Source organism: Pleurodeles waltl, chromosome 9 (genome assembly GCF_031143425.1).
Source record: "Pleurodeles waltl isolate 20211129_DDA chromosome 9, aPleWal1.hap1.20221129, whole genome shotgun sequence".
In the NCBI taxonomy this organism is placed as follows: domain Eukaryota; kingdom Metazoa; phylum Chordata; class Amphibia; order Caudata; family Salamandridae; genus Pleurodeles; species Pleurodeles waltl.
In genome coordinates this window covers 424,760,657-424,776,262 of record NC_090448.1, presented here as the reverse complement: position 1 = coordinate 424,776,262, position 15,606 = coordinate 424,760,657, and the positions used below count along the sequence as shown (strand labels likewise).

At 48.6% G+C, this 15,606-nt stretch overlaps 1 protein-coding gene across 2 annotated transcripts in view; it reads right to left on the bottom strand.

The window, feature by feature from the left end:
* The window catches only part of AKT2 (AKT serine/threonine kinase 2), a 524,320-nt gene that overhangs the window by 93,430 nt on the left and 415,284 nt on the right, over nucleotides 1-15,606 (bottom strand). For both annotated transcript variants that reach the window (XM_069207237.1, XM_069207238.1), the window contains one exon: nucleotides 192-314. In XM_069207237.1, coding sequence (XP_069063338.1) covers nucleotides 192-314 — 123 coding nt within the window. The remainder of the gene's footprint in view (nucleotides 1-191; nucleotides 315-15,606) is intronic.

The window sequence follows — 15,606 nt, the reverse complement described above, 5'->3', positions numbered from 1 at the left end:
AGTGAAATGTGTAAAACCAACAGCCAGAGTCCAATATTGGAATATGTTTTTATTTTTAGATTGTTTTGAATATGCTGCAGGGAGTATTGGAAAAACTCAAAAAAGGTAAATAAACAAAACAAGTACCATGTTTCACTTTAATACCACTTTTTAACCACATAACTCAAACCACTCACAAATCCACTGCTTACCTTAATATCTCTGTACACCACATTTCTAGAATGCAAATATTCCAGAGCGGAGACTATTTCTGCACCATAGAATCTGGCTCGATCCTCTGTGAAGACACGTTCTCTTGAAAGGTGGAAGAAGAGCTAGAGGGTGGGAGTTGTTAAAGATGAGAAACGCAGGTCAGAAAACAGCAAAACAGTAATAACACAAACTAAACCACAGAATACTTACCCATTTACACTAACACTTATAATTAAAAAGAAAAAAGTTGCAAGGCTTAAATTCAAATTTTTTGAGGAAGTTAAACAGCAGATTTCGTGCCTGGATTTCAATAAAATTATATCTAGGATATTTAAGGTTGGACAAAATGAAATGTGATAGGATGGATGGAATTCATAAACAGGGCTCAAAAAACCTACACGACCTCTTGCTATAGCGAGTCATATTTTATCAGGTCGAACTACTTTTAGAACCTACTCTCCCCAGAACAGGTGTTCTGGTCAGTCAGAAAGTTGAATTAGCAATTAAAATGCTTTTAAATCTTATTCTTGTCACATTTGCTCTGTGTTCAGTGACAGAGGTCAAAAGTCAGTTTCTCTTCTTGCAATTACTTTTCCTTGTGACTGCAGAGTTCCAGGATTTTATAAAGTAAACTGTCTGACTTGTGTGAAATGAAAGGCTGTGGGTATCAGGTTTTTCTTATCACACATTTATATAACTAAGCCAACTTAAACATTTCAAAATATATTTTAGTAGCTGTTAAAGACAATTTTTTGTACTTCTGGCTGATGAAAAAAAAAGTAATAGGATGAAAAAAATCAGAACGCTTTACTTGGTGATGTGCAAATGATAAATATGTTTTCTGAAAGGCAATTTTTACAGATTATTGTCACTACACTATATAGTTTTATCAGCGAAGCTGCAAGTTAGTGGGAAGATTTATTTTTAATTTCTTGGAAATGTACTGTCTGCAAATGACAGTGCGCTACCACATCTTGCTTTGTTAACATGCTTATTAAACGTGAATTTTTAAACAAACTGAGAAACTCCTGCCCTCATGGCAAAGCTATTAGTAAACTAAGAGGCAAGTCATGGATCATGTGTACCCTATTTGTGGGCTAGATTTATTATACATGGAGCAACTGGTGCATCAGCTCCGATACACCAGTTTCCTTGCGTCGCCCTGTGCCTCCCTAATGACACCATGGCAGCACTGAATTTACAATACAGCGCACCCTGGCGCTCGTTAGAACAACAGCGTCAACATTTTTGACGCTATTGCAGTGCTTTGCTGGGCTAGCGCCAATAATTTTAACGCTAGTCCAGCAAAGCTCAGAAAGGCCTATAGGAAATAGCCTAGCATCACTAATGCTTCCGCTGAGCAGGCGTTAATGACACTAAAATGGTGCAGTGAAATCTTGTTAATTTCATTGCATCATTTTTGTGCGCCTCCTTGCAGGGGAACACCTCCCTTGCATACATTATACCTGGTGCAGGTAGGGGGAGGAGCCAAGATGGCGACCGGGAAGGAAGCTTGAATAAGCGCTCCTCTCGGGCTCGCCTCGTAAATAATTGCGGGGCGCTTCTGGGGCGCCGCTGTCGCAGCCCTGCGGTGGGATCCGCGGCTGGGACCGCTCTCCTCTCGCTGGCGGCTCCGGACGTGATCGAGCGGCCGGGCAGAGGGACTGCCGCGGAGCGGCTCGGAGCCGGGAGCTGCGGCCGCCATTTTGCTGGCCGCGTCGGGCTGGATGCGGCCTTAAGGACTGAAGGAGAGGTGGGTGCGCGGAAGCGGGGAGCGGCCCACCTCGCGAGGGTGATAAACCCATATTAAGCTATAATTCCGCCCTGGGTGCCCCCCCCCCCTCCTCGACGGCAATCGGCCGCCGGAGTTTCCCCTCCCCCCCAATCGGGCGCGTGGGAGCCTCAGGGAGCAGCGGCGATTCAGCGGCGGGGACTGCAGGGACCCCGGGTGGACGTCCCCGCCGTGACTGGAAGCGAGCGGAGGGACGCGCCTTCCACTCCGCAAAAGGCCCTGTGGGACCACAACAACAGGCCAGGGGCGTATCTGTTACACGAGCGGGTCGGGATCCGCTCCTTGGACTGCCCAGCTGCTACGCGTGGCCGCGGGCCCTGTCGGGCGGCGGTGCGCTCGGCCACAGCAGACGCGCCCTCTCCTGGAGGCCGCTGGCGCCGTCTCCCCTTGGGGTGGGGTACTGCGCCAGATTTGGAGGTCCTGACGGCGAGACGGACATACGGCGTCTGCGGGGACCGCTGCGAGGGGAACTGGTCACTGCCTTCGCCTTGCATCGCCTACCCCTTCCTGCCCGCGAGGGGGGAAGAAGGACGGGAGACGAATCCTGTTGTGGGCCACTGGGGGTGCCTCCCTATCCTATAGCGGTTGGCGTGGAGCGTCCCTCCCGGGAATCGTCTCTGGACCTGCAGCTGGATATCGAAGCTACCATAGACGTGGCTAGCGCAGGGTCGACCAGGATCAAGCAAAGCCATATCCTCTGTTAAATGGCGCCGACCTGCACCACAGAGAGGAACAGTGCTTAAAGAACTGTGCGAGCCCGCATCACACTAAGTAAACACACCTGGGAATACTACTCCTCTACTCCACACTGAAAGTGGACCTAGAGCCTGGAGCTGGCTGCTGACCGGGGGCTCGGGGCATGCACGTGGACCTAGCGTCGGGAGGCACTAGACCACCTGAATAAGATCTCATTAAGAGAACCAACAGTAGGGCCGAAACCTCAAAAACTGAAATCTGCACCGGCGTGGCCCCGCGGGGACATATATGCCCTCCTCGCTTACAGGGACCAGAGAAAGTAGGTGAGCGCGAGATTCTGGGAAGAATCAGGCCGCAACAGATAAGTCAAAATGGCCGGAAGGCTCAAATCAGCTAAAAACCAGGACCGGAACACGCCAGGCCAGGCTCCCGGAGATCAGCAGCATACGCCCTCTCTGCAGTCGTTGGAGTCCACGCTCATGTCACATTCCTCGCAATTCGAGAAAATACTACAAGCAATCATGGACACTAAAACCTCACTGGAGACCAGGATAGACACGGTATCGCAAGACCTGAACATCCTCAGAGTAGACCATGGCAAACTATCTGATAAAGTGAAGACAGCAGAGGCGGTGCTAAGTGACCTGGCCCCCTCGGTAGCGGATAACCAAAAACAAGTTCTCCGTCTAGATGCAGAAGTAAAGTCACTGATGAGAAGAGCAGAGGAGGCGGAGGGCAGATCCCGTCGCAACAACATACGTTTTCTTGGTCTTCCTGAAAAATCACTGGATCAAAGCTCAGAGCTCCTGCTGGAACACTGGCTAATTAAAGAGGTCCTGAATGGGAACCCATCCAAATTCTTCTCAGTGGAAAGAGCATATAGAATCCCCGGACGCCCCCCGGCACCGGGCCAACCTCCGAGACCACTGATAGCTAGGTTCCTAAACTTCAGGGACCGGGATACGATACTTCAACAGTTCCGCAGCAAAGGTCCATACACGTATGAGGACTCAACTGTTTACGCTTATCCAGATTTCACTCAGGAAGTGCAAAGGCAACGCAACTCCTTCATCCAAGTTAAACAACGCCTCCGGGAGTATGACATAAAATACGCATTAATGTTCCCCGCTAAATTACGTGTAACAACAAATGAGCGCATTCATATGTTCACCTCACCGGAAGATGCCTGGACGTGGATGCATGCCAAAGGCTTCGCCCAACCCCGCGAGGCAGCTGGTACCGGCGAGAACTGGTCAACGATGAAACCTAGGAAACGATCCAAAAGGCGGGCCAGGGGTCAACCCACGGAAGAAAAGGCTGCAGAGGAGAGAGCCAGGGCCCTTAAAGAAACCCCCCTACTAACTCAGAATTCCTTTGAGACGCTCAGGACCCAACCAGTGGAGGGCTCGGATTCTGACTCGGTCAGCTCGGACTCTACATTAACGGAGGCATTGAGGGGCCCGGAGCTCACCCCTAGGTCCGCAGACACACTCTGAACAAACACTACTGAACTATCCCCCCCGGGGGGGACCAACCGCCACAGCCTGAATACAGAACTGAACTTTGCGACCTCCTCCTGATGTGGTTGGTCACATCACCTGAACTTATGTATCCTTGCACGTTTGCTCCTGGAGATAACTCCTTTATTCATATTGTGCGCGGCGGGCGGCGTGGGGTGGGGGGGTGGATGGCTGTGCCCTGGGAGTGCCCCAAGCCAATTTGCGGACCGTGTCTGCAGAAGGATGCGAGCCCCTAAAATGAGCCGCATCCGGATAGTATTATTGCTCCCCCGCAGATATCCATACGGATACACCTTGGCACGCACCTAAAATGGGTGTGTAGCCTGTTGCAAGTTCATAGTTGGGGTTGGGATCCAGTTGGGGAGGGAAAGAGGGTAACTATTAGTTTGTGCACTACCGGTCTGCTCGCAACACTGGTTAAACGCCCGGAGGCAAGGGGCCCGCACGCGGGGGCGGCGGGGGCGGAGGGGACCCAATGGGCCTTCCCGGGATCCGGGGTGCAAGACATGCACTCACAAATTGAATATGGCCCAATCCACAACCCATAGCGCATACAAATATGACATAGTCACTTGGAACATCAGGGGGCTGGGGACTCCGGGCAAAAGGTCCAGGGTGCATGCACGACTCAAACGCCATGGCACACATATTGCAATACTACAAGAGACTCACCTGCTGGACCCAGACCTGCAGGATCTACGCAGTAAATGGGGAGGTCAGATTGTGGGCACATCCTATTCAACCTTCGCGAGGGGGGTACTTATATGGATAGTAGGGAATGTCCCTTTTATCCAAACATCACACACGATAGATCACGAGGGCAGATATGTGGTAGTGGAGGGTAAGCTGGACGGCAGACAATTGTCAATCATAGGGGTATACGCTCCCAATAGCGCACTGCCTGAGTTCCTGAGCACACTCACTCCAGCGTTACTAACGAATCCTGAAACACCCGCCATATGGGGAGGTGACTTCAATTGCACGCCAGATCCAGCATTGGACAGGTCAAATCCCCCCACAGATTCAATAGTCATCAGACACCCCAGCCGCCCATTATCGATATGGGCTAGTAACATGAGCCTTCATGACATATGGCGCATGAAACACCCACGACACAGGGAATATTCATTTTATTCAGCACCACATAAGGTACACACCAGGATAGACTTGATGTGGGGCACCCAGGAGATCTGCACAGGGACCAGTAGAATAGAATACCTAGCCAAGACATTGTCAGATCATTCACCGCTTAAAATAGTTCTGGACTGGGGCAGGAAGCGCCAGGCTATCCCAACGTGGAGGCTACAAGCGGAAGCCTTACACGACCCTGCGTTCGCAGACTCACTGAGAACAGCGCTGAAACAGTATTGGGTATTAAACACTGGCACCACAAAATCAAGAGCAATGGAGTGGGACGCACACAAAGTGGTGATCCGTGGACATTGTATTTCCACTACATGGGGGGTGAGGCGCACACTCCATGCAGAGGTTAGCAAGCTGGAGAAGAAACTAAGAGCACTAGAAAACGCAGTTGCCCGCAATGCAACGCCATACACGGCCCTGAAGGAAATGCGCGCGGAACATGCAAAGGCTGATGCTACATTACGCCTTCACGATCACAAACACCACGTGGCTAGGCTACAATCGGAGGGCGACAGATCTGGTAGGCTGCTCGCATGGCTGCTGCGGGAGGACCGGCGGTGCTCTCCGATCGGGGCGATAGGAACAGGCGCAATAGCTACTACACAGGTAAAAATAAATGATGCGTTTAGGGAATATTATACACAATTATACACCAAAAGCACATCATGTACCATCCAACAACTTGAGTCCTTTTTAGCAGATTCTCCCCTACCCCAACTAATGCATGTCGACAGAGACACACTGGAAGCCCCCATCACATTAGGGGAACTTAATAAGGCTCTTGAACAACTTCCCAGGAATAAAGCCCCAGGGACAGATGGCCTGCCGTCGGAATACTACTCCACTTTCGCGGCGCACCTTAACACACATCTCCTAAAAACGTTTGAAGAAGCAGGCACCAATGGTATCCTGCCTCCCTCAATGAGAGAGGCAATGATAGTGGTCCTTCCAAAGCAGGGGCGTGACCCCACTGACGTCAGGTCTTACAGACCTCTCTCATTGTTGAACCTAGACTGCAAGATACTTGGCAAAATCCTGGCTAACAGACTAGCTCCCTACATGCATATCTTGGTACACGATGACCAGAATGGATTCATCCCGAAACGTAACACCTTCCTAAATATTCGGAGGCTGCTCAGTGTGATGGGTGACACTCCCCTGACCGCACTCGAGGAGGTGGTAATATCGCTCGACATAGAAAAAGCGTTTGATACATTAGAATGGGACTTCCTGTTTGCCACTATGCAGTTACTGGGTATCGGCCCAAAATTCACAAACTGGGTACGCATTCTGTACACTGCCCCACAGGCTAGGGTGAAGACGGGACGAGAAATATCAGAAAGCTTTCCGATTAACAGGGGAACAAGACAGGGCTGCCCCCTCTCCCCCCTCCTTTTTGCCTTAGTGATGGAACCACTAGCTGCACGCATCCGGGCCAAAAAAGAAGATTGGGGGGTGTCAAGGAACGGCACTCTCCACTCCATATCACTATACGCAGATGATGCCCTGATATACATACGCAGAGTGGAGGAGTCGCTGCCCCCAGTGATGTCGCTGCTGTCTGAGTTCGGAAGGGTATCTGGTCTAATAGTTAATTGGGGGAAATCCTGCATATTCCCACTAACCAGCTGGGCGCCTGCGAGGCAAGAAAGTGCCCCACCAGGCCACCTTAAATGGTGCTTCAACACATTTAAATACTTAGGAATCAACGTATACCACAGGGCGGAAGATTTAAGGGATGGAAATCTGGGGAAAGCGGTGTCCTCTGTTAAGAGTTCACTACGCTTCTGGAATAAATTACCTCTCTCCCCACTGGGTAAAGTAGCTATAGCAAACATGCTGATATTACCCAGACTGCTGTACTATTTTGCGGCCCTACCAATCATTATCCCCAAAAGCTTCTTCGTCGGCTTGAACTCCATCCTGCTACAACTGGTTTGGGGAGAGGGCAGAAGGCGAGTAGCACTTACCACGCTACATCATCCGGTAGCAATGGGTGGACTGGGCGCCCCAAACTTTGAGCTCTATTCTGCGGCCGCACAGCTGCAGTGGATCTTAAATTGGCTCCACAGACCTAACTCGGCAGAAACTATATGGTTACAATCCCAACTCCAAGGCGCTCCCATACTAGCTTGGCTGTTGGATAAGCAGACTAAAAGCACATGCACAAACCCGCTGATGATAGTGGCACACACATACTGGAAGAAGTATATCCAAAAAGGAGTTAAAAAACTACCCTACTCACCACTCCTCCCGCTGGATAGGCTCCCCGGGCGGGTGGAAGCTGGCTCATATTCACCTACAACCTGGTTAGACGCGGGTATTGGTGCAGTAGGAGACTGTTTCGAGGAAGGGAAATTAATGACTTTCGAAGCTATACAGGCCCTTACAGAGATCAATCCGGGGCAATTCTTGGCATATCACGCGATATGCCATGCAATCAGGAAAACGTGGGCATCTGGCGACGTAGAGCCTGATATCTCAGTTACCCTGCACCACATGCTGAACTGGGACCCCCAAGGAAAAGCAGTCTCAAACCTTTATAAACTTCTGAATCGACCCCCGGAAGACAACTTGCAGAAAGCTAGGGAGAGGTGGAACATGGTACTGCCTAATCCGCTCTCAGGGACAGACTGGCCAAAAGCTCTGTGTCACACACGTGAGGTCTCAAGAAACCCCAGATTCCGATATACACAGTTCAATTATCTACATCAGACATACCTGGCGCCAGCCAGGATTAAACGCATGTTCCCCGGATCGGATCCAGCCTGTCCCAGATGTAAAACACCAGCAGCACAGTTCTATCACATGGTCTGGGAGTGCCCGCGGTTAAGGGGGGAGTGGGAGGGGGTGGTCACAGCCTTAGCGGAAATCACGGGGCTCAATCTGGACACGAATCCCAAATCCTGTCTACTCGGATTAAGGACAAGGACGAAAAGAAATAAACACTTGCACAGGTTCGTAGATCTAGCGTATGTAATGTACAAAAGATTGATAGCAATGAACTGGAAGGCTTGCAACGCGCCTGACTTAAAAGTCTGGCTTGCTCTTACGTTACGTTGGGCTCGAGCTGAGCATCAGGTATTAACAAACTTAACCCGTAGGGGACTGCGGCAGGCGGGCTGCGAGACCTGGGGCGTCTTAGTGTCTAGGCTAGAAGCCAAAAACGATGAAAGACCCCCCTGAATTACAGATAGCTGTATCCACCTGGTAGGCCGAGAGCCCTGCCCCCGGCAGAAAGGCAATACTACACTTGGGGACGTACACATACCCATCATCAATGCCTCGCCAACACTGACAGCTTAGTAGCCCATCCCCCCATGCAAGCATGCCACAGCACCAAAAGGCCTGCATAATCAATTAATGGACACCTGCGCTAAAACCTACTGTGCCATAACCCTCCGCCTTGTCCCCCCACCCCTGTCTCCTCTGCTCCCCGACCTCGCCCGTGTGGTCACATGGGCCCCTGTCGCTAGTGGTAATAGAATCACACTGCAACTGAAAGCTTTGCCCTACGTGGCAGCGACCTCGGTAGTGATGGGCAGAATCAGCGGACCGGGAAGTGCACACAAGTTCTTAGCTGTTTGATATATACATAGACCATTAATATGGGAGAGCCAGACGATAGACTGTAACCAATGATAATTTGTTATCAATGACTATGTGTGCCAGAAAATGTATGGCTTTCGTCTTGAAAAATCAATAAAAACATGTTAAAAATTAAATTAAATACCTGGTGCAGGTATAATGTGGCACAAGGGTTTACAAAGTGGCACAAGGGTTTACAAAGTGGTGCAATGCTACCATTGTGGAACTTTGTAAATATGGCACAGGGAGGATACGCTATGGTAGCACAAGGGGCATTTAAATATGCCCAGAGTGTATTTAATCAAACAAAAGAGGGTTCTGTTTTTTTTTTTTTTTTTTTTTTACAGCAGAAATTCTGAACTCACAGATTTGAAGGTGCACTCATAAGTGAGAATGAATAAAAAGGCAAGAGTATAAAATACAATGTTTGCCTAGGATCACACAAGTTGAGACCCATTTCCGGGTCAAGTACATTACAGTTAGGTCTAATATAATAATCAACCTACTTGACATGCAAGTCTAGTAACATTTTTATGATTTTTCAAGGCCTGATAAACAAATTGTGATTACTGGTCTTGCTCAGAGTAGCATTCGATTCGGTCTGATTTGGTTTTAATCCCTTTTAGAAGGAGCATTCCCTAGCTGTTCTGACTGGGATCATTGTTTTTCAGAAATGCTAAGAATGACCTGCATACAATATTTCCAGGTTAGTTGAGTTGAAAACAAAAAATGAAAGGAAAAAATAGACATGAAATGGGGCATTAATTACCAAGGACTGAAAGAAATTCAAGCATTTTCAATCACCATTTCAATGCCGTAAGGGCAGATCAAGGCTGATACAGTCTTGTTAGATATCTTCCCCCAATCAGTCACTGTAACTATGGCTTTAAATCTAGTTTGGAGAACTGTGCTGTATCTGTTAATGACCAAGCCAATTACTGTTTCTTTGTAAAAAGCCAACAATGCATTCAACACACCCCCAATTGTAGCGGCAAATTGTAATCCAGTGTTCAGGACACCTTCATTTTCTTCAAACTACATAAGATGAACAATCTCATTTTTCAGGAAATGGAAATTTGTACTGAGGAAGGCCTGCAGGCAAACTCTGAAATCCTGCTGCATGATTATTGCAAAACAGGCTGTGTTGGGGAAGGAAAAGGTGAAGTGGGAGGTGAGCAACAGTTGGAATAAAGAGAATGTGTATTTTATGACTGAGGAAACGGGGATTTCTATTGATCTGAACAGCAAAATGGACTGAGTTTTCCTTCCTGCGATTCCAACAGGTCAAAAATAGATTACTTGTGGACTGATGTGTTAACTGAATGTCTTCTTTAAGGGCACAGACATTCATGGCCAGTCAAATGGCCAGCTGTTTCAGAAGACTGTGGTGGTGGCAGAACTTCAATAAATGCTGGAGTCCCCTGCTCTTCAACTTCCCCCGGTTGTCTCCACAACCCAGCAGTGATGCATCTGTCACAACCGAGAGCTTAGGGTGGGGAAAAGGAGTGGACTGCTGTAGGTTAAATTGTGGTCTGTAAACCACTTTTGCATTTCTTGAGTTGTTAACTTCGAGATTTAGATAGACAATCATGCTGAACCCACAGAAACTTAAGTTTCACTCTAGGCCTAACATGCCCCACCTGGTGTAGTTGAATAGGAAGATGCACAAGGGTAAGAGGCAGAGAAGGCTAAAAACCACCCTCCACTTGGATCCAGGAGCAAGCTAGAACCATCTAGTTAATAACAAGAAAGTCCTGGAATCCATGCTACAGAAAAAAATCCCAGAACTCCATTGCATCCAGCATTGCCCCCATGAACGGAAGTCTCTGAGAGGAAATCAGGTGGGACTTTGGTCCATTCATGGTAAAACCCAGTAACATTAAAAGTTCAGCAGCTTCCCGTAGGTGGTTCATGACAGACTGCGGCAACCTCATCTTTAGCAGTCAGTTGCTGAGGTATGGGAATACAGCAACACCAGACCTCCGAAGATGGGCCGTGGCCACCATCATGGACACCTGAGGGGGTGTGGTGTACCAATGTCCTAGTTACCTAAGTACCACAGACTAGGGACTTACAGGGGTACATCAGTGTGTCTTTTGGGGTTTAAAGGGTACCAAAAGAAACCAAATTTAGAAGAGAGAGCACTATCAGTGAGGTCCTGGTTAGCAGGATCCCAGTGAAAACAGTTGAAGCACACTGATAAACAGGCAAAAAAGTGGGGGTTATAATGCCAAAAAGAGTGACTTTCCTACAGTAGCCATCAGAGTTTCTGAAAGGGCATCATTAAAAGGAAGTTAGGGCTCAGACGCTGCTGGCACAGGCTGCAGAATTTCTGTTACAACAGTTGTTTAGACTCAATGGAGGAAAGCTGTAACTAGTATCTCGACTGTCCTCCGAACTATCACTACGAATGAGGTACTATGTGGTGAGCTGAGCCCTTAGGTGAGGGGTCAAGCTCACTGCCATTCTGTATATCCTGGTACAAGGCATGATCAGTGTGATGAGTGAGGAGCAACATCCTGGAGCAACCTCTGACACAGTGTCCGAATCAGAATAAAAAATATAATGGTGCCTTTGCTCATTGCTGCAATGCGGTAGAGGTATAGGGTTAGTCAGGCTGCATGACAGCTGTTTGCACTTTCGCAATTTCGTAGCATGACATTGGCTGAGCTAGGGCCAATATCTTTTTGGCATCCAACAAGGGTGTCGGGCACCTGTAGAAGCGAGGGTTGCAATCCACTTAAACAGCCCATGAACTACTTTACCTAGGTGCAACAGTTTACTTAAAGTAATAGACATGAGAGATGTATTGTTCAAAGCAGAGATATTCAGACTGGCTAAGAAAGAAAGAAAAATTATGAGTAAGGTTTTATAGTTCTGCTAGCAGGAGCCATCCCATTTAACTTACTTCATGAAGACTAGTTGTACTTTTAAAGGCCCTACTGAAATGAGAAGACAGCTGACCAGACAATGCTCTGTTCGGACTAGACATAGCTGCACTCTCACAACTACAAGACTACTACTGAGCAGCCGTAGCACTGAGTGATCTACAGTTAATGAGCTCCATTTCCTGTCAAGCCTTTATGATGAAATCTGGAGTAAGACTATTAGTTTCAAAATGAACATACAGATTAACATGTTGCTTCAGAGAATGTGTCTCATGGAGTTCTGGAGTACAAACAACTCATCACTGAGGACAAACCCAAGTATTAGACTGAAGGAAAAGTAACCTGACTGCAGATTCTTTGAAAAAGCTTTCCCAAACCGTTCAGGCACTTTCTAGCCCTAATCCTCCGAAGAAGAACCCTCCACAGCCAGACTTTATGAGATAAGCTGGCAGATTTATTTAAAAACAAAGTGGAGGCAGTATACAGTGAATTTGATCTTACCCAATCTTCATCAGATCTAAGTATTGGGCCTATCTTTCTACTAAGGCTGAGCTCTGAAATTTTTCCCCTTTGTCAACAGACTAAGTGATTGAGTTAATTAGTCACACTAAGTCAAGAGACCCCTCAGATCCTAACATACTTCCTAAAGTACTGCAAGATATAGCTGACAAGATAGCCACGGACCCTACTACTTTGTTGAACACTCTTTTCAAGGCTGGCATCTTCCCTATAGAATGAAAAAAAGCCTCAATTCTTCCCATGCTGAAAAAGCCTTAACTTGATCCTAAGGAAGAGAAAAATGATAGACCCATTTCACAGTTAACAGAATCTTCAAAGCTTTTTGAGATACATCTTAATAAAATATTATAAGAATATTTATTTAGAGGTGAATGAATTTCTGAACGAGGCACAGTTTGGCTTTAGGCCAAGCTACAGTACCGAGCCTTGGTTGTACTTTCTGAAGAGTTTAGACTTCTCGTGGACAACAGTGTGAGAGCTGCGGTGGGCCTTTCAGATCTATCCTCAGCCTTTGACATGGTGAGCCATGTAGAGCTCTGCTTGTGCGTTTGGTAGAAATCAGGATTGTTGGTTCAGCCCCTGATCATCTTTCCTTATTTGTAACAAATAGCAAGCAGACAGTGGCCCTTGGGGAGTTTACTTCAGTCCTCACTTCCTTGTAGGGTCCTCCAGGGGGCATCACTTAGCCCAATACCTTTTAACATCTACATTGCTCTCCTAACCAAGTTGATTCACTCTTTTGGATTTGCCACTATTGCCTATGCTGATGACACCCAAATTGTTGTGCTGATCTCAATAAATGAAGAGGAGGTTGCCGACCGGTTCAAGAGATGTATGGGTGCTATCGTCAGCTGGATGAGTGGCAATTGCCTGAAGTTGAATTAATTAAAAACAGAGTTTCTCCTTTATGGGAAGTAGACCTCCCAAGTAGGCACACAAAACATACCCTCAGCGGCACAGGGGCAGCCGGGTGCAGTGGGCAAACAGGGCGCTGGGTTTGCAATAGATTTCAATGGAGGGACCTGGGGGTCACTCAGGCGTTGCAGGCAGGGCATAGGGCGGCTTCTCAGGCCAGCCACCGACTGGGCAAGGGTGATGGTCGCCTGCTGGTCACTGCTGCACCGGTGGTCAGTTCTTCACGGGCCTGAGAGCTACAGGTGCAGTGATTCTTCCAGGCGTCAGTTTTCTTCATCCCAGGCAGTCATGGGCAGGGGGGGTCCTCAGGATTACCTCTGCAGGCATTGTCTTGGGGGGGTGCAGAGAGGTCGTCCCAGGGTGGGCACGTCATCAGATTCGCCTGGGGATCCTCTTTGGGTCGTTGGTTTCTCTGGACACGGGCTGGGGGCGTCAGGTGCAGAGCGTTGGGGACTCATGCTTCTGGAGTGAGGTGAGAGTCCCTTTAAAGATGGTTTCTTATTGCTTGGTTGGAAAGGTCCGCTTTTCCACAGGAGTTTCTTGGTCCTTTGTAGTTGCAGGGCAGTCCTCTCAGTTGGCAGAGGTCACTGGTCCCGCAGGATGCGTCGCTGGTGCAAGTTCTCTAAAGTTGGAGACAGGCCAGAAGGGCTGGGGCCAAAGCAGTTGTCGTGTTACTCCTTCTCTGCAGGGCTTTTCAGCTAAGCAGTCCTTCTTTGTAGGTTGTAAGGAATCTGATTTCCTGGGTTCAGGGTCGCCCCTAAATACTAAGTTTAGGGGTGTGTTAGGGCTGGAGTGCAGTAACCAATGGCTACTGTTCCTGAGGGTAGCTACACCCTCCTTGTGCCTCCTCCCTTTGGGGAGAGGGGCACATCCCTATTCCTATTGAGCTAAATCCTCCAAAACAAGATGGAGGATTTTCTAAGGAGGGGGTCACTTCAGCTCTGGTCACCTTAGGGGTGGACCTGGCTGAGGGGGCGACTCCCTTGTTTTTTTCATTATCACCCTGGACTTGCCGCCAAAAGTGGGGGCTGTGTCCAGGGGGGCGGGCATTTCCACTAGCTAAAGTGCCCTGGGGAACTGTAACACCAGGCTTGAGCCTTTGAGGCTCACTGCCAGATGTTACACTTCCTGCAGGGGGAGGTGTGAAACATTCACCCAGGACAGGCTTTGTTCCTGGCCACAGAGTGACAAAGGCACTCACACCATATGGCCAGAAACCTGTGTGGAAGTGGCAGTCTGGCAGAGACTGGTCAGCCTAGCACTAGCAGTTGGGCTGGTATGCAAGGGGCATCTCTAACATGGCCTCTGTGTGCATTTCTCAATAAATCCCATACTGGCATCAGTGTGGATTTATTGTGCTGAGAAGTTGGACACCAAACTTCCCAGTATTCAGTGCAGCCATTATGGAACTGTGGAGTTCGTGTTTGACAAACTCCCAGACCATATACCCAAGTATGGCTACCCTGCACTTACAATGTCTAAGAATTGACTTAGGCACTTTAGGGGCATAGTGCTCATGCAGCTATGCCCTCACCTTAGGGTTGAATGGCCTGCTTGAGGGGTGACTTACCTATGCTACAGGCAGTGGATTGTGGGCATGGCACTCTGAGGGGAGTGAAATGCCCACTTAGTCTTTTTCTCCCCACCAGCACACACGAGCTGTGAGGCAGTGTGCATGTGCTGAGTGAGGGGTCCCCAGGGTGGCATAATACATGCTGCAGCCCTTAGAGACCTTCCCGGGCCACGGGGCCCTTAATACCAGGGGTACCTTTTACAAGGGATTTATCTGTGTGCCAGGGCTGTGCCAATTGTGGAGACAAAGGTACAGTTTTAGGGAGAGAACACTGTTGCTGGGGCCTGGTTAGCAGGGTCCCAGGACACTTTCAATTAAAGCTGGCATCAACGAAAGGCAAAATGTTAGGGGCTAACCATGCTAACAGTGGCATTTTCCTACATAAACCCCTCCCCCAAATAAAAGAGGATGAGACTAACCTTTCCCAAGAGAGTCTTCGTTTTCCAAGTGGAAGAACCTGGAAAGGCCATCTGCATTGGTATGGGTAGTCCCAGGTCTGTGTTCCACTACAAAGTCCAATCCCTATAGGGATTTGGACCACCTCAACAGTTTAGGGTTCTCTCCTTTCATCTGCATGAGCCTTCCGAGAGGTCTGTGGTCAGTATGAACTATAAAGTGAGGGCCAAACAAGTATGGTCTCAACCTTTTCAGTGACCAAACCACAGCAAAAGCTTCCCCTCTCAATGGCACACCAACGCTGTTCCCTGGGGAGTAACCTCCTGCTAATAAAATCAACAGGCTGGTCAAGGCCATCATCATAGGTTTGGGATAGGATTGCTC